Below are 19,264 nucleotides of genomic sequence, written 5' to 3'. Positions count from 1 at the left end.
GTTGTTGAACAAGGTATTTTAGTAAGGGAACCTATATAATGTATATAGTTCAGGGACATTGGTTTTTATTATGTAGGGATAAAACTGTATAGAGAGTAAAAGAATGTGTTATATAGCTCATATCCCCTTACGTGGTTTTAGGTATCCAGTGTTTACAATCATCTTTTGTCAAGTGTAATCATCTTTTGTCTTTGTAAATTTGTGGTTTGGTACTGCTGTATTTGCTAATACTTTGATACATAAAGAGAAATTATGTACTTTAGATCTCAGACTTCTAGAAATTATTATTGGTATTTTGAGCACATTTATTTTATGAATAATTTGCGAATAAATTATCAAAATTTATGAAATTTTAATGTCTGTTTTTAGGAAGTATTCTACATATGTTCCCATGGATTATATATCTGTTAGTATTTGCTTAATTAAAAAAAATCCCAGAATTCAATAGCATAAAATAACATTCGTTTATTATCTATCACCTGTGTATCCATGGGCCAGCTGCTTTCAACTTAGCTTGGTAGGGTGACACTGCAGATTTTGGCAGGGCTTGCTCACATGACAGTGGTTAGCTGGAATTAGTTGGAGTAGCTCTGCTTCACATGTCCATCATCCTCTTTCTGGCACTAGCAAGCTGTCCTGGGGATAGTTTTCTCATGTGGATGACAGAAACATAAGAAGGAATGTAGAAGCAAATGAGGCCTCTTAAGGCCTAGTCTTGGAACTAGGACAGTGACACTTTTACCTTTTTCTGTTGGCCAAAGAAAGTCACATGACTGAGCCCAAATCAAAGAGCAGGAAATTTATCTGCCTCATTTATTGGGACAAACTGCAGAGTTACATGACAAAGTGCCTGTAAAAAGTCAAGTTTGAAAGTTTACGACCAATAATGCAATCTACTACGGACGAAATTGAATAATCTTGTTGTATTAGTCAGGGTTTTCTAGAGGGACAGAACTAATAGGATAGATATACATATAAAGGGGAGCTTATTAAGGAGTATTAACTCATGCAATCACAAGGTCTCACAGTATGCCATCTGTAAGCTGAGAAGCGAGGAAGCCAGTCCGACTGCAAAACCTGAAGCAGTTGGAGAGATGTTCGAGGGCAGGAAGCATCCAGCATGGGAGCAAGATGTAGGCTGGGAGGCTAAGCCAGTCTAGTCTTTTCATGTTCTTCTACCTGCTTTTTATTTTGGCTGTGCTGGCAGCTGATTAGATGGTGCCCACCCAGATTAAGGGTGGGTCTGCCTTTCCCAGCCCACTGACTCAAATGTTAATCTCCTTTGGCAGCACCCTCACAGACACACCCAGAATCAGTACTTTGCATCCTTCAATCCAATCAAGTTGACACTCAGTATTAACCATCACAGTTGTAAAAATAAAGTCACATTATCAAAATTTAAATGGAATAATAGGTTGCATTTATGGTTTTTTAAAACTAAGTGGTAATATGTGTACTCAGGGAGGTTGTTGAACACCTTTTTAAGAGGTTAGAAAAATGTTGACTTTTTAATGTTAGTGATGAAATTTGGCAGAGTATGAAAAGCTTTTGTTTTGGAAATGATACCTCTTTGGAAAATATGGAAAGAATTGAGAGTTGTAGGCATCTCATTTTATTTTATTTTATTTTATTCTAATTAATTAATTAATTTATTTTTTGCCGTTGTAAGATTTAATAGAGTGAAAACAGAGCTCCCATACAAAGGGAGGGGACCCAAAGAGGGTAGCTGGCTCAAATGCCTGGGTTTATATCCTGATCATTGTCCCTCCCGCTGTGCTCTCAGGCAATAGACGATTGGCTATTTCTTTACCTCTTGATTTTGCCTAATTAGCGTTTTAGTGAGCTCTCTTTACTACCTGATTGGTTGGGCGTGAGCTAAGTTGCAAGCCCCTTGTTTAAAGGTGGGGCATCTCATTTTAAAAGACCTTAAGTATATAATGTTTGATTTCCAAATCTGACTTTTTACCTTTTTTATTAGAATACCTTCTTTTAAAAAGCTTTAATTTTCAGAAAACTCTGATTTTGAGTAATGAAATTTTATTGATTTCATTTGAAATTCAGCCCAAATATAGTTTTTGGTTTTCTCTGGGGACTTGTTTTTTGTGATTGAGGATTTCTACTTCAAAGGTCTCTGGATAGAAGAAAGAGAATTAAAGTTTGTTTAAAGTTTATTCTGCTTATTATAACATTGGAAGTTTGGAAGAGGTGGAGTGAGTTCAAGGTTATGATTTCTTTTTTTTTGAGACTGAGTCTCGCTATCTCCCAGGCTGGAGTGCAGTGGCGCCATCTCGGCTCACTGCAAGCTCCGCCTCCCGGGTTCACGCCATTCTCCTGCCTCAGCCTCCCGAGTAGCTGGGACTACAGGCGCCCGCCACCTTGCCCGGCTAGTGTTTTGTATTTTTAGTAGAGATGGGGTTTCACTGTGTTAGCCAGGATGGTCTCGATCTCTTGACCTTGTGATCCGCCCGTCTCGGCCTCCCAAAGTGCTGGGATTACAGGCTTGAGCCACCGCGCCCGGCCTAGGTTATGATTTCTTTAGCTATGATAGGATATTTCAAGGATGTGAATATGTACCAAGAAAGCACTTTTTAAAATCTTGTTTAATTATTCTTAAACTAGAGAAGGCTAGGTTTAATTAAAAGACAGGGAGTCTGCCAACTGAGGGAGTGGTGGAAGTTGCTGCATGGTCAGGTGCCCCAGTCTTCTGAGATAATCTGAACAAATTACACTTGAGTTTTCTGAAAGTTGGGGATTCATAGGTATAATTAATGTTCTTTTTGCTTTAAAATGCTATGAGAAAAATATTCTCAGAAAAGACAAGACTGCTTAGACAGTAATAATAAAAGGAACAAGTTTATATGTACCTTGTTATAGATTGTAAAATAGCATATGTTCATTTATCTAACCTTGTTAAAGGAAAGTTGCAAGTTAATGAATGCTTTATGTTTTTTTGAATTCCCAAACTCAATTTTTATTAGACTGATTTCTGTGTGAATCACATATTTATTTGCATTCTTAAAATATAATGATGATTAACCTTTTGTTAATAATTAAGAATTATTATTAGACTATCAATTTCTATATTGTAATATGTAACTTTCTCAGGGCTTAATTGTATATGTGTGGCAATTTGATTTTAGTCAGTTATTTTGTTCCATTATCTCTTATCTGGATAGACTTTACCTCCTAGCCCATTTTGACTCTTTTGATTCCCCTAACCCTAGATGAGATTTTTTTGAAAGTCAGATGAGGAAGTTTCTTTGGCTCTCAAGATAGAATCTAAAATATGGCTGATCCCTGTCTTCCTTGCCAGTCTCACCTTACTGTCTCCTCTGCTTCCTAGAGCATATCAGCATTCATTAAGTTGTAAAGAAAGCATACTGGCTTTCTTTGAGTTATTGAAAGTCATGAAGCTCTTTCCTAAACTGATGGCATTTGTACATAGTACTCACTATTGCTAGTATATTGTGTTCCCAAGTCTCTGCCTGGTTAATTCCTAATTATCCTTCAATCTCAAGTATCACTTCCTTAGACCTGATCTGATACCCTCTGTTCCTCATCTTCCTTCACAATTTAAATTTAGATTTCTTACGTAAGTTCTTCATATTATTGTTATGATATACAATTATTACTATATATCTATTTGATTGCTTCTACCTTTAGACTGTAAATTCTGTGATAACAGAAACCTTATTTTTGTTCACCACTGTTTAGCCCATAAATAGTATGGTGTTGAATAACTATTTCTTCAAACCAGTATTATAAGATATGTTTTGATCTCAGAGATGTTAAAAAAAAAAAGTGGGCAATAGCATTAATAAGATCTTTATTTTAAGATGATCTCTGAAATTTAAAATGTGAAAAAATGTGTCATTGAATCAATACAATATGATGTAATAAGCATCCTTACATGAGAATTATGAAAAAGCCAATTTCCCATTACTTGAAGCCATAAAGACATGTCTTAATTTGCTTATGATGGACTTTATTTATTAAAAATATGTTCTCTCAAAATGACTTTTTTGGTTAGCTGGGCAGGTAGTGAATCAAATGAATAAGAAGCTACAGACAGGTTTTACAGAACCAGAAGTGTTACGGATATTCTGTGATACCTGTGAAGCTGTTGCAAGGTTGCATCAGTGTAAGACTCCAATAATTCACCGGGATCTGAAGGTAAGAACTTTAGAATACCTATGGATGAAGTAATAAGTTGGAGTTAAAATGTTCTTGGACTATTTTCATCTAAATCAGTATAAAAACTAGCTTTGAGATTGGTCTCTCCCTCCCCTTCTACATCTCCTGAGGTCATGTAAAGAATGACTGTAGATTTGAAATTGTGGTTTACTTGACTTTGAGGATTTCTAGCGTGGCTGTGAGGCAGATTTTCTACCTTCTACCCTGCATCCCTGTTTTCTATAGTAGGCTTCTTTAAAAGGTTTCATTTGAACAGAAATGTGGTTTTCACTGATATTTGTTAAATGTCTGTCCACACTATTGTCTTTCAGTTCAGCCAGCATTCCTCCTATTTCCTGTAATCCATATTAAGCATCAAAGTGTTCTCAAGGGATACTGGAGGAGACCATAAGTGGGTCTCTTTTTCCATTTCTTTATAATTTAGTACAGTTTTCTGTTATTTTCTCTAATTTGGTGGTGGTTACCTTGAAGGTCACTTCATCTTCTGTGGACTCTTGACCTCTTATATTGGTACCCACCTGTTACATTGAAAAAAGTCCCCAAAGAATATTGAATATTCTGGCATTATATTGCTAGAGATACAATTTATCACCACAGGTGTCCTCTTTCATGCCCACAAGAACACTGAGATTACAAAAATCACTCTTCCTGAATTGCTTTATGCCTAGATAGTCCCCTGGCTACCCTTTCCACTCCTTCAGGTCTGCTCAGGTTCACCTTCTCAGTGAGTCCCATCGTGACCCACCTTATTTATCACTATAGCCTAACCTGCTGTACCTTTTATTAGTCCATATTACTTCCTGTGATACTGTATAATTTGCTTATGTACTATGCCTGTTATTATTTTCTACCTTCTCCCTCTAGAATGTAAGCTCCATGAGGGCCAAGACTTTTTTTTTTTTTCATTTTTAGTGATGTATTTAAGCAATTAAAATAGTGCCTGGTAGACAGCAGAGTCTTAATAAATATTGAATGATTGAATCCCTGTTCTGACTGATTATACAGAATTTTATGAAATTTTATTATAAAATGCTTGTAAGATAAAAGAGAAAATGTCACTAAGAATATAGCTGTTAATCATGAAAGCATCATCTAGAAAACCTATGATAGTAGGAGATAAGGCAGGATTGAAATGCTTAACTGCAGGCCTCTGGCCTTAATTTGGATAACCAGTGTAGTTCTTTTGAATGTGCAGCTTTTCCATTTCCCCTAATAATTTGATACGATGTTTTGTGCTATTATGGTTAATTAATTTTTTTTGCATACAAAGTTGATATTTTCAGCTGACTCTTCTTTAAATTCAGAAGACATTTAACTGCGTAATTTTGTATTGTCCATATTTTATATGCTTAGTTCTTTTTATATGTGTAAACATATATAAAAATATATGTTTTCAGTAGATTTCTTTCTGAATCTTTATTTTGTACAAATTTTTAAAATATACTAAAGTGAAATATAGAAGAAAAGTTATAATGAAACAGTATTTTGATAAAATGGAAATAAATGAATTACTTATCTAAGACTATCATAAAAATAAAAGACATTGTGAAAAAACATGTAAAGTAATTTATTAGGTGCTTACCATATTCCAGACTGTTCTAAGCACTTTACATATTTTAATTCATTTAATGTTCACTACAGTTCCATATGGCAGATTCTTATTCTAATTGTCCGTATTTTACATAAAGAAACTATAGCACAAGAGTGGTTAAGCAGATTGTCCAAGGGTCCATATGCTAGTTAGTAGCAGATTGGGCTCTGAACCCACATTTTAGTATTCAAGAAACTGACTATAATAATTTATTTTAGTTACTACAACCCTGATCTCCAAATTAAGTCAAATTTGTATTTTTTCAGTGTAGTATTTTAAATAAAAATGGTACTGGAAGTCAAAGATGGAATTCCAGTGGTTTCCATTATACCTATAGAGAAGCAAAAGTGTCAGAAAAGGAGAAAAGTGGAAGTATAGTAAAAGAGAGAAGCTGGACTCTGCCAGGTACTAGTTCTTCTCTTTCATAAAAGCAGTTTTAGGGAGGATTTAGGGTTTCTTTGCCCCTGTACAAATCAACCTGGGGTGGAAGAAGCATTTCTCTGTTCTTAGTAAGAGAAGCAGTAGACATCGTATATTTTTGCTCCCGTTCATTTGTTCTTCCTCATAATTTGGGTATCTTATGTCTATATATGTTTGTGTGTACTGTGCATATATATATATATATGAGACACATATTTACATATTTTTGTATGTGGCATAGACCCTTCAGTGTTTATTGTGTAAAAATAAACTTTGTAAAAATAACCATTTTTTACAATGGTTGTAAAAAGTTAATTTTCACTTTGAAAATACTAATTATTGATTTTCTTTTCTTAAGGTAGAAAATATTTTGTTGAATGATGGTGGGAACTATGTACTTTGTGACTTTGGCAGTGCCACTAATAAATTTCTTAATCCTCAAAAAGATGGAGTTAATATAGTAGAAGAAGAAATTAAAAAGTAAGTATTTGTCTTTATTGCACTTTTGTCATGGTAATTTTAGTTAACTCTAGTCTCTGGCCAGCACTGCTAAATACAGATTTTAGGTATTACATTTATAGATTTCTTTGGAATATTTCTGTGCCATAGATGTTGATTAATTCATGTCTGATCTAGCTCAGTAGGAAATGTAGTTTGCCATAGATGCCGATTTTTTAATCTACATTTTAAACAGATTTAGAAAGAAATTTGTTAAATAAGCTGTAGTAATTAGTGAAATTGTTAAAGGGCATTTGAAATGATTCTTAAGTTCAGTTAAACATCCTTGTTTTTACTGATACTGAGGGTTTGTGCTTATTAAGAAAAAGTTAAATTATTTGAAAACATTTAAGCTTTTACTTCTTATTTAATATTAAAAGGATTGACTGTTTTATGCATTGAAAACTATGTAGAAAATGAAAGTGTTAAGACTGCATCATCACTGTTACTTTGTAATGATATACTGGAAAGCTCTGGAATGGAAATATGTCATGTCTACTTTATGTTCTCTTAATCCTGTGCTTTCTGTGGTTGCTAGAGTACCTGTGAGAATCTTTCGCTGACTTTTCTGCTTTCTACTTCTAGAAAGTGGAACTGTTTGTAAATTTTAGGTTATCTTAATAAAGTGTTGCAGAATGCAGAAAGATCTCTCAGAATAGAACTTTCTAAATAGTTAGCTTTTCTGAGTTGCCTTTCATCACTTCCTCACAAATTATCTGTTGCCTAATACTATGTCAGAGCCATCATTTGAACTACAATATTTTGAAATAGTTCAAATACAGCTGATTTTACTCTGGCCCATTTGTATAATACTGTGGATTTCGACGCTACATACTACTACTCAGGAAACTTAGCCTATGATGCTTATGTTAGATTTAATAAAAACAAACACGTTAGTAAATATATAAAGTCCTGAAGAACACAAGAATAATAAAGTATTGAATTGGCTTATTGGAAAATACATGTATATAATTTAAAAAATTTATTGGAGTGTGATGTTTAGTGGCTGCTGTATAGGATTCTGTCCAAGCATCCCTGACCTGCTAGACATTTTATTTCTTGCTGTTGCCTTCTGAAGTATGAGGTTCAATCGAATGTTTTGTTAGCGATGAACAAAAGTTCATAAGGGGTTCTCTGGTCCTTTGTGGCTCAATTAATGGACTAACTATTCATTCAACTGACAAGTATTTAGTAAGGGCCAACACTTTATCTTGATGCTGGGGTGGGGGTATAGTGAATAAAAATCCTGTTTTGGTGATTTATATTTCTGGTTTCTTAGGTCATTCTTCCATAGTAGTAGTATTCAGACTGTCTCACCAGTCAGAGTGATTTGGAAAAAGTAAGATAGTAGAATGTTGAGTTTTAAGATACTTCTTGCAAAATAAAATGTAAGACCATTCAATCCGAATCTTAAATTATGCCATGATATAGGATGTCCATTCATATTCTGATCATTTCTAACATGAGATTTGAGCACTGCTTCCTTAAAATGTTCTGTGCATAATAAATATGGGGGTTTTCTGTGGATAAATATTTATTTACAATACCTTTTGATTCCAAATAGCTTATTATGGCAGTCAGTATTAGAAATATACTTAATGAGTGCAGTTAGATTGTAGCAACTAGATTACTTTTAAACAATTATAAAAACAAACTCAAAAGAGATTTACTACTGTGTCAAGGAAGTAAATTTGAAAACATTTAAACTTTTACTTATTTAATGTTAAAAGGATTGACTTTTTTATGCATTGAAAAGTATGTAGAAAATGAAAGTGTTAAGACTGCATCATCACTGTTACTTTATAATGTAACATAAAGTCCATAAAAACAAATTCCTTAGTAAATATATAAATTAAGTTTTTGAGAGTGAGGAAGTTTTACTTTTAAGTTAATAGACTAAAATATTTTGATAAGGAGACTATAATAGCCAAATTGTGTTATTTCACATAAGAAATTCAAGGAGAACTGTTTCCAATATGTTGTCATGATTTAAGATTTTTATAATAAAGAAAATGAAGTGTTTAGATTATTAGAAATACTGTTGTATTTGTTGAATAAAAATGTATATAGATGCTTTGTATTGCTTAATCTTTGATGGATTTTTTTAATGAGTTTTTTAAAAGAGTATTATTCTATATAATGTTATTGAGCCTAAAAGACTTTTTTGTAGTGTTTTATGTAGAAACAATGTATTATCTGTCTTTTTTTTTATATATATATATATATATATCTCCACTCCATTTCACTCATTTACTGCCAGGTATACGACTCTGTCATACAGAGCCCCTGAAATGATCAACCTTTATGGAGGGAAACCCATCACCACCAAGGCTGATATCTGGGTAAGGCCAAGAAAGGCTGGAACTTGCTCTAACCAAATTAAAAAATCTGAGTTCAGTTGATTTTTTTTTCTCTGCTCCCCAAACGGCATTTCCTAATAAGTGGAAGAGAGTGATGTACAGTAGAGCTTCTTATTCGGGAGAAGAAAAATACTAGAACATTTTATCTTCTCAATCCTGAGATGGAAAGCTTATGTATCAAAAAACAAGTAAAAAACTTTAGTATACTTTGGGAGGCCGAGACGGGTGAATCACGAGGTCAGGAGATCGAGACCATCCTGGCTAACACAGTGAAACCCCGTCTCTACTGAAAAAAAGTACAAAAAACTAGCCGGGCGAGGTGGCGGGCGCCTGTAGTCCCAGCTACTCGGGAGGCTGAGGCAGGAGAATGGCGTAAGCCCAGGAGGCGGAGCTTGCAGTGAGCTGAGATCCGGCCACTGCACCCCAGCCTGGGTGACAGAGCTAAGACTCCGTCTCAAAAAAAAAAAAAAAAAAAAAAAAAAAAATTCAGTATAATGTAACTTTTTAACCACAGTATTTTTTTAGGATTTAGATTTTATATGAGTGTTGACATTCTTTTTGAGTGGAATTTTGATCAAAATACAGAAAAGCTCGACAAAACTATTAAGTCATTATACAGTAATTTTCTGAAATATTTTAGGATCTTTTTAATGGAAATTGATATGAATAAATGTTTTTCTAATTGCAGTATAAACATACCAGTGACTAGCTTCTGTACATGGAAGGTCTTTATCATTTAGCCTGTTATATATCTGGATATAATTACTGAGATAGACCATATTTCTTTGTAGTTGAACTTTGTTAGAATATAGACATCTCTTTAGAACATATTCTATAAGTAAAATATGCTTGTGATTGTATTTAATAAACTAGGAAAAGAGTATTTTAAGTGTTAATTCATTTAAATTCAACAGTTATTTAGCCGTATCTATCACAAGTGACCATATTAGGAATTGAGGAATAAAATTCTTTGGAAATAGTTCTAGGGTTTACAGAAATATCAGATTTATTTTGTTTTGAAAACATAATGTTCAGAAAATTGTCAAGCATAATGTGTGAAACCAAATGAGTGTCTCCTTGGTTTTCCTTTCCTGGCCTCTTCCCTTTTAGGGTTGGGGTACCAAAGTCTTGAGAGACAAATATTCTTTTGTAAGGTTATTAAAAAAAATCTTTAATATCTTTTATCTATATAACATTTATACATTCACCAAACAGTAATTCATTGTGGTAGATGAATTTTTAAAAATCATATATATAATATAATCAATTAACAATAGGTTTATTAGTTAATTTGGCACTACTTATAGATCTCCAGCTTACATAACTCAAATTTAGTTTGCTTTCTGCAGCATTAGCATTTGACTCATTGAATGGCTTGTAGTAAAGATGAAGGTTATTATAATGTAGAAAGCAAATTAAACTGGATCTTAATGTATAAAATAAAGATATTAGAAGAGGTGATTATGGAGGTCTTTTCTGGCCTAATTTTGTGCTGCTGTTGAGTTCCATATTACTGGAAAAGAGTATTTCAATAGCAGATAAACAATAGGCATCATACTTTTCATTTTGAAGCCATTGAAGGTTTATTGAAAAAAAATTATTCTCTAAGCACATGACTGTTACCCAATACCTTAACAAAAAGAAGGAGATCCTTTTTTGGGTTATTTTTTCCTCAGATTTAGTATGCCAGTGAGGTAGCATACTAAATTGTCAATGATACTTTTAAAATTTGTACTGTTTATGTATTAGTTACGGAGTAGAGATTCTGTGATGGGAAAACTGTAAGCTGTGGGCTTACGAATAGATACTCAAAAAAAAAACCAAAAAAAAAAAAAAAAAACCAAAAAACACATAATTAGAGAACAGTATATTTATATGCTTGAAAGAGGGAGAATTTTAATTTCCATGATGCCATTTTTTTTTTTTTTTGGAGACAGAGTCTTGCTCTGTCGCCCAGGCTGGAGTGCAGTGGCGCGATCTCCACTTACTGCAAGCTCCACTTCCTGGGTTCACGCCAATCTCCTGCCTCAGGCTCCCGTAGAGCTGGGACTACAGGCGCCCGCCACCATGCCTGGCTATTTTTTTGTGTGTTTTTTTTTAGTAAAGATGGGGTTTCACTGTGTTAGCCAGGATGGTCTCGATCTCCTGACCTCGTGATCCGTCCGTCTGGGCCTCCCAAAGTGCTGGGATTATAGGCTTGAGCCACCGCGCCCGGCCCCATGATGCCGTTTTTATGCAGTCTTACTTAGCTCAGCTGAAACACAAGTTTGCTACAACGTTTTAGGTGTGAATTCAGTAATATCCAGAAAAAAATATTCAATTCAAATTGACCAAGAACTATATCTTTCATCCTGCTTCAACATAGTACTGATTCAGAGAGTTATGATATTGAAGTATGATATTGAAATATTTAGCACTTCATATTTTAGAAAATAATTATTTTAAAAATAATTTTTTTTTTGCTTGGAAGTTTGTTTTAGGTTATTATTTTTATCCTGAGATTTAGGATGCTGATTTTATAAAGTATTAGAAAATTCATTGGTTCCCTCCTGTTTCTTGTACAATTAGAAAATTGTATTAGAAAATTCAGTGAATTTTCTAATTAGAAAATTAATTAGTGAATTAGAAAATTCACTGGTTCCCTCCTGTTTCTTGTACAATTCTCATTGAGATGGATAAAAAGGGAAATACCTTTGATGTGAAAAAATTAGTATACCTCATTGTGTTCACACTTTACGAAGCAGAGTATTTAGATTTATATATTTTTAAAGTATACTTGCGTTGCTAAAATTGTTATCTGGGAACCCTATAACATTTACTCTAACACAAGACAAATTCCTAAAGTTTGATTGACAAAATAAAACTGGCTAAAATGGAGATTTTTTTTTTGCCTAGACTATCATCTAGACAGTGCAAAGAAAGATGTAATCTAATGTGGACATTATACCATTAATAGCATTTTTTTTTTTTTTTTTAGTGTTGTTAAGGGAGCCTTATGTTCAATTTGCTGTATATGAGCTGAAAATATCTTCCTTCAAGAAAAAAGCATCATAAATCTTTTGTAACCATACAGAACTGGTTATCCCTACTTCACATCTTTATAATTTTGTCATGTAATAACCCAGTAATTTTTTTGAACTAACATTAAAATTTTTAGAGCTTTTGAACTGTTTTCATTGGACTATTGCTACAATATGGAAAATAATCTTTTGTAAATTACTGTTGCTGAACTCACCAAGGGTGTTTAGGTCTATTGTAATAATTATAAAAATTAATTCATAATAATTATAAAAATTAGTGCACTTGTTAGCTGAGTTTACTAAGTTGATACGTGGAGAAAATTTAACAAAGGAAAGCTAACTTGCTAATTTTTAGATAATTAGGCTAAATTTCAGTATTGCCGATGTAAGTGTATACTAACTTGGATAATTTTATACAATTTGGTTAGAATTGGAAATACCCCTTACACTCTTAAGGCCTGTAAGTGATACTTCTTGGGAAAAAGTAATGATTTCTTGAGCCAAAAAATCACTTACAAAAAAATCCTTCTCAAGTTTGAGCTGTTAGCACCTTAGCTAGAAATTTCCTGTGCTACTTTTATAGATGCAATTGGTATTTTAGGGTGTTTTGCCTTCATTGTCAGCAAGTAGATTTATTGGTGCTTTGATAGTTATGAAGCCATGCAGGTTAAGCAGACAGCGCACTTCCCTTTTGAATTTTAATATAGATTACCCGGGTTACGAATGCAAATATAATTAGTATAATGTGCAGTAGAAGTTGGAGGGTTGTATCTAGAAACAGAGAACTTAATTTTTATAGTGTAAAATAATGAGGTGTGCCTGGTAAATACTAAGAATTTCCTGATGGTTGTCTGATAAGTTTAACTGTGCTGGCTAATTCGTATTTGGAATCCCAGAACTTTTAAACATGCTTTATACTTAATTTGTAAAAATGCTGTTAAAGAGGAAGCCTTGTACTTTGTTGGTTATATGCTAGTTATGTACTAAGTATATTATCTTCCTTGTGGAAGAAATAAAAGTTTAATTTTTTTCCAAAAGGAACAAGCTACTTCTAATTTTTGTGATACCATTAATTCGGCCAACTAGCCACAGATGTGATAGAAGATCATGGAAATGATACAGTTAAATGTCTTTTCAAAAATTAAATGTATTAATTTGTTTGAGAAATAATTTGTAAAAAGATTGTTGCAGTATAGAAACATGACTTTTTAAAAATAACATTTAGTTTTTGGCTGTTTTTATGTCTTCCTTACTTGAGCTCTAATGATATTCATGCTTCTTTGGTTTACAGGCCCTGGGATGTCTACTGTATAAACTTTGTTTCTTCACTCTTCCTTTTGGTGAGAGTCAGGTTGCTATCTGTGATGGCAACTTCACAATCCCAGACAATTCTCGTTACTCCTATAACATACATTGCTTAATAAGTAAGTATTTGGAAATATATATGAAAATATTGTAGGATACTGTACTTAGGGCCTACTATTTACATTCCTTTACTTAAATCCAGTCTTTATTTCATATATTATAATTTTGTGAAACTATAGTAAAGAAAAAAAAATTTAAAAAGGTGTTTGAAAACTTACATAAGAATGAAAGCAACCTAATTATTGATTAATATAGATGTTTTTAAGCCCCTCAGGAAAATTTAGTAGCACACACCAAGGGATAATGTCAGAAGGGCCAGTCTCTGAGAGGCCCTTGATTTCAAAAGAATACTTGAGTTTTCTTTCAACCTCCTTTAAGATTTTTTTCCTCCATTTTGGTAGGTACTGTAATTTAACTTTTTATATATCTACACGGTAAAATTTATTAAAAAGATTTGAGGAGGGGGAAGGACCATCAGCTATTAAATTAGGCAGCTACAATATTTAAACAGCTCCTCTTAACATGGAGTGTGTCTAGCATTAAGTGTGTCTAGCATTTCTGCTTTTTTTCTGCATTCAAGTGCCCCTTGTTGTAGCTTCCAGCTCTCTGGAATAGAAAAGAGAGAAATAGAAATATATTTGAGGTTTGTGTGATGAAGATGGCAGTTCAACTTTCTCAGCCATTTGTGGGCAAAAAATAAGACTGGATCTCTATTTCATTTTTATGCTAAAATTGCAGGTAAATCAAAGATTTAAATATAAAAATAAAACAAATGTACTTGAAGAAAATAAGTGTGAAATTATTATAACAGTAGAATGTGGAATTTATAAGCTAGACATTTAATCCCAGGAACTGTATTAAAAAAAGATTAATGCATTGCCATATAACTTTAAACCATTAAAAGTTCCCCCAGACTCATGAACCCAAACTCATAAATTAGAAATATTTGTTACTCATTTGACAAGTGTCTAAGTTTTATAATTTTTGACGCTTGTGTAAATCATAAAAGGGTAAAAATTCCGAAAAAGATCAAAAATGCCCAAAAGAAAAAGGGAGCATAGAAGAAATCTAGTCTGACTTGTGATTTAATTTGCTTACAGTAGTAGGATCTTATTTTCTTGTGATTAGGTTTTTCTTTTTTTCTCTGTGTGTGTGTATGTATGTATGTGGGAGTGGGGTGGGGTTATGTGTGTTTGTAATGGTAAGATGGAAAAAAATAAATACTACTGAAAATTTTAGATCTAATTAGGCTGTAGTTAATTGATGCATTACAGTGTATTATATGCTTCCTTTATTTGTCAGTAAATGTGCTAATTTTAGTTTTTATCATTGCTAGTATAAATTTGATCGTGTATTATGTCTTTGGACTTATTTCTGAGAGCTAGGCAAAAATAATGAAAGGTTGAAAAAACATAAAAGCATTCAAGTCAATCTGAAATTATAATATTTCTGGTATTTTACCTCCTGTCAGAGGGCTTTATGGACTTTTAAAATACTGTATTGAGTAGTAAAAGCTTAATAAAGTAGAGATTTTAAAACCATAATGTACTTACCTGTAATGTAATGTGTTTTAGAAAACATTTAGATTTTTCACAATTTTATTCTTTTTCTTTGTCTTCTTTAAGAGACAAGGTCTCATTCTGTGGCCCAGGCCCTGCTGGAGTACAGTGTTGTGATCGAAGCTCACTGTAACTTCAAACTCCTGGCCTCAAGCGATCCTCCCACCTCAGCCTCCTGAGTAGCTGGGACTATAGGCATGTGCCACCATGCTGGGCTGGTTTTTAAATTTTTGTAGAGATTGGATCTGGCTGTATACCCAGGCTGGTCTCAAACTCCTGGCCTTGAGCAGTCCTGCCACTGCAGTCTCCCAAAGTGTTGGGATTACAGGCATGAACCACCATGTCCGGCGTGCGATTTTATTTTTTATATTTTTCAAATGTGGCCTTTTGTGTCTTTTGCCATTTTATTTCAGTGTCTCTGTGTTTATAATATGTAGTTAGTGATTTATATTACTTTTAAATAAATCCTGCATTCAGAAAATCAGGAATTCCTAGCTTCCCTCATAGTTTTTGAATGTGAAACTTTTGTCAGTTGTGTATTCATGCAATGTAGTTTTTTCCGTATATTAACATAAGATAAAACATAAGAAGATATACATCTTTTTAGTATTAGTTCCATTTGCATCCATTTTATAGCACACAGAAATTTTGAAAATGAAATAGCTTTGACAAATCTTTGTTAAAACTGTATGGTTTGTGGTTACTTAAGAATTTGAATATACTTTTTCTTGTTACTAATTTAGGTCAAAAGTAGTTACCATTATTTACTCTTCATAAAGCTTAGTTGAACTATTAAGTTCTTCTTTCTTTCCTGGAGACTTTTCTTCTTAAAAGTAATGGAGTCAATTGTTTAGAATTTTTCTTAGCTTTTGTTAACTCTCCCAATAGACAAATAATGGGGCCAACATGAGGGATGAGGAAAGAAGCACTTTGCATTTCCAGATCCAAGAGTTGAACTTAGAGAACCATTTAGAGGAGAATGAGAAGCATAACTAACAGGATTACTGAATAGTTATGAATAATGTACTGAAAGCTGGCTGCCTCAGTTTTCTTTTGGCTCCTGTGTTGTAAGGTGATTAAAGAAGTACATTGCAGAGATTAAGAGCAAGACTTCTAGAGCCAGTGTTGGATTGCATCTGCTCTGTCTGTTTGATATGGAACATTGAGCACCTCCATTTATCTCAGTCTTCCCATTTCTAAAAGGGTCATTTTAAAAGTACCCACCTCTTAGGGTTATTGTGAGAATTAAATGAAAGATGAAAAGTGCTTTTTAGTAAGAGATAGCCTTTAGTACTGCAGTCATTATTACTGTAACAACTATCACTGCAACTACTCTTGATATCAATATTACAATTCTTTATCTAACTTAATTTCTGATTTTCTGGATAGGGGCAGGACATGCTGTCAGATACTAGAGCATACTTTCCCTGCAGAAATGTCTTTGGATGCTTTGAAGTGGAATTTGGTTTTGTGGGTTAATGGTGGATCTACCAAAGGCTTACCATAAATTATCATCTATTCTAGAATATACTGTAAATATAACTACTAAGATTATTTTTCTTATCTCCTTATTTTGTGCAGTAAGGTAATGATGAACACCAGGTAAAAGCTTTTTTTTTTTTTTTTTTTTTTTAAACTTTTGAGTCTTCTCACTGCTTTATGGTTTCTTTATCTTTGCTCTTAAGAGCTCATGTATTGGGACTAAATTTATTATTATTTTTATTATTATTTATTTATTTTTTGAGACCATGTCTCACTCCGTCATCCAGGCTGGAGAGCAACGATGTGATCTTGGCTCACTATAACCTCCACCTCCCAGGTTCAAGTGATTCTCCTGCCACAGCTCCCTGAGTAGCTGGGACTATGGGCCTATGCCACCATGCCCGGCTAATTTTTGTATTTTTAGTAGAGATAGTGTTTCACCATGTTGGTCAGGCTGGTCTTGAACTCCTGACCTCGGTGATCTGCCTGCCTCAGCCTCCCAAAATGCTGGGATTATAGGCATGAGCCACCATGCCCGGCTATTTATTTATTTAGAGACAGGATCTAGCTATGTTGCCCAGACTGGTCTCAACCTTCTGGGCTCAGCTGATCCTCCTGAGTAACTGGTACTACAGGTATGAGCCACTGTGACTGGTTCGATTAGGTTTAAATTTATTTCAATACCCATATTGCAGGAAACCAGGAATTTGCTTGCTTGTTTTTACTAAATTCAAATTTATTATGGAAATTTAATAATCTCTACAAATACAGACAGAGCAGTGCAATAAATTTTCATGTACCTCATGAAAATACCTCACCCAGCCTCAGTGGTTATCAATTCATGGCCAATCTTGTTTCCTCTATAACCTCACCCACTCTCTTCTTCTATATTATTTTTGAAAAAAAGAATCTCAGCTACTTCAAAGTACCTTTGAAATGAAAGATTAAGATAGGGTTTCCTTGGAGCTTTTCAGTCATCGGCTCTGGGTTACTACTTGAATAGCTGTAGAGAGAGGGCTCTGATCAGTAACTTTTTGGGGTAGTTACCAGGACTATTCCAAATGTATTAGCCTGGCATGATTTAGTGCCACTTAATGTTTTAGTTATGATTGAACATATTATCAGCTGTTAAATTTAGTTTCATTTCAGCACCCGTATAATAAGGTATGTAGGACACGTATAGTAAGTTTCTATAACAATGTCTGTAGGTTAACAGATAGAAATAATGTTGATGCATGAAATATTTATGGTTGGAAAATTAGAGTGGATGTTTCTCATTTCAGGGAAATTAAGGGTAATTACGAAGTTTGTGGGAGAGAAAAATGTGTCTTTATGGAGGGAAAACCAAACAAATTTTAAGCAGAAAAATTGTTTTGAGACTTCTATCCAAAGTATTTTCTTTTTAAATTTGTTGAGCTGTTAGATTAGAGATGGTGGCTTAACTTTATCTAGGCCCAGGCATGGATCCTTTGTTTTGTGTAACTTGAATGGTAACTACTTTAATTTTTGGCTTGGGTCCTTGACTAAACCATAATATGAATTGGCTGCTGCAACAGCAGCTCCTTTAGCTTCTATTTTTGTTGGAATGTGCAGGGATTTTGTGCTTTTCTATGCAATATTAGTATAGGCATAATTAATTGCCTCAGACCAGTGTGTACATCGATAGGAAATATTGTTGTAGTTTAGTCATATACTACCTTCAGTGCTGAAGCTCTATTTTGTGTTCTTAGGTTGTGTTAGTAGTATTTGTGTCAATAGAAAGATTTACACAATTGAGTGAGCAGAGGAATATTATTTCTTATGGCTAAGTTTTAAAAAGTTGATTTTATATTTATAATAGAATCAGATTCAGTGGTAATGGTCTTGTGATGATTCACGTGATCATTTTAAGTTGAGTTAACAAGGATGTATTCTAGCTTCTCTGCCTTTTTTGTTTGTTTTTAAACCTAATCACGAAATACTACTTTTAGGTGAACTGAACGCATACATTCCTTAATCCATTTCTTTTCCCCAAAAGCATATTTTGTTAATAGATGATATAGTTTTATTGTCATGAAGTAGCAATTAATAAAACACTAAACTCGAGGTTTAATTATTTGCAGGAGAAAATGGCTTTAGAAAAACTATAAAAATTGAATTTCTTTTTTTTTCTTTCAATTTCTTTCTTTTTCTTTTTTTTTAAAAAGAGACAGGATCTTTCTGTCGCCTGTGCTGGTTTGCAGTGGTGAGATCATAGCTCACTGCAGCCTTGAACTCCTAAGCTCAAGCCATCCTCTCACCTCAGCCTCCTAAGTAGTTGGGATTATAGGCAAGAGTCACCATGTCTGAGTGAAATTGTCCTTCTTGAATCAGTGTTTAGCTGTGTTAAATGTGATACCTCTGCACTCTAGACTACATCCTTCAGTAATCCAGTAGTACATTTTGCAACCCATTCTCTTGAAGAGTTCAGTAAATTATATTATCTAACTTAAGTGCTTAAAGATGCTTTCATGATTTTTTCCTTTTTTTAACTTGCTGATAATACTCAATTTAGAAATATTCAGAGATAAAAATGTAGCCAAGAGTTCTACCTGTGGATTTTAGGTATGATTTTTCGTCTTTTCATACTTTGAATTTAGAACCAAGTCAGAGATGGTCCACATCCTTTGGCTCATCAGGTAAAACTGTCAACTTTTTAGTACTGATAAAACAAATTGCAGAATGAAATTTAGATCTAAAGCCAAAGGATCCTGTTCCTGTGTTCCCAACCTTCAAATTTACAAACATCCAGTTATA

The 19,264-nt window shown here is 33.6% G+C and overlaps 1 protein-coding gene across 4 annotated transcripts in view; it reads left to right on the top strand.

Annotated features, from left to right (window-relative positions):
- BMP2K (BMP2 inducible kinase) overlaps nucleotides 1-19,264 on the top strand; it is a 144,388-nt gene that overhangs the window by 63,637 nt on the left and 61,487 nt on the right. For all 4 annotated transcript variants that reach the window (XR_002733691.2, XM_023222475.2, XM_023222476.2 and 1 more), the window contains exons 4-7: nucleotides 4,031-4,173; nucleotides 6,564-6,685; nucleotides 8,964-9,045; nucleotides 13,375-13,507. Coding sequence is in view for 3 of the 4 variants with exons in the window: in XM_023222475.2 (XP_023078243.1) it covers nucleotides 4,031-4,173; nucleotides 6,564-6,685; nucleotides 8,964-9,045; nucleotides 13,375-13,507 (480 nt within the window). In the remaining variant the exon portion in view is untranslated. The remainder of the gene's footprint in view (nucleotides 1-4,030; nucleotides 4,174-6,563; nucleotides 6,686-8,963; nucleotides 9,046-13,374; nucleotides 13,508-19,264) is intronic.

Source organism: Piliocolobus tephrosceles, chromosome 3 (genome assembly GCF_002776525.5).
Source record: "Piliocolobus tephrosceles isolate RC106 chromosome 3, ASM277652v3, whole genome shotgun sequence".
Lineage (NCBI taxonomy): Eukaryota > Metazoa > Chordata > Mammalia > Primates > Cercopithecidae > Piliocolobus > Piliocolobus tephrosceles.
The sequence above is the reverse complement of the archived record's forward strand: the minus strand, read 5'-3'. Positions and strand labels throughout refer to the sequence as shown.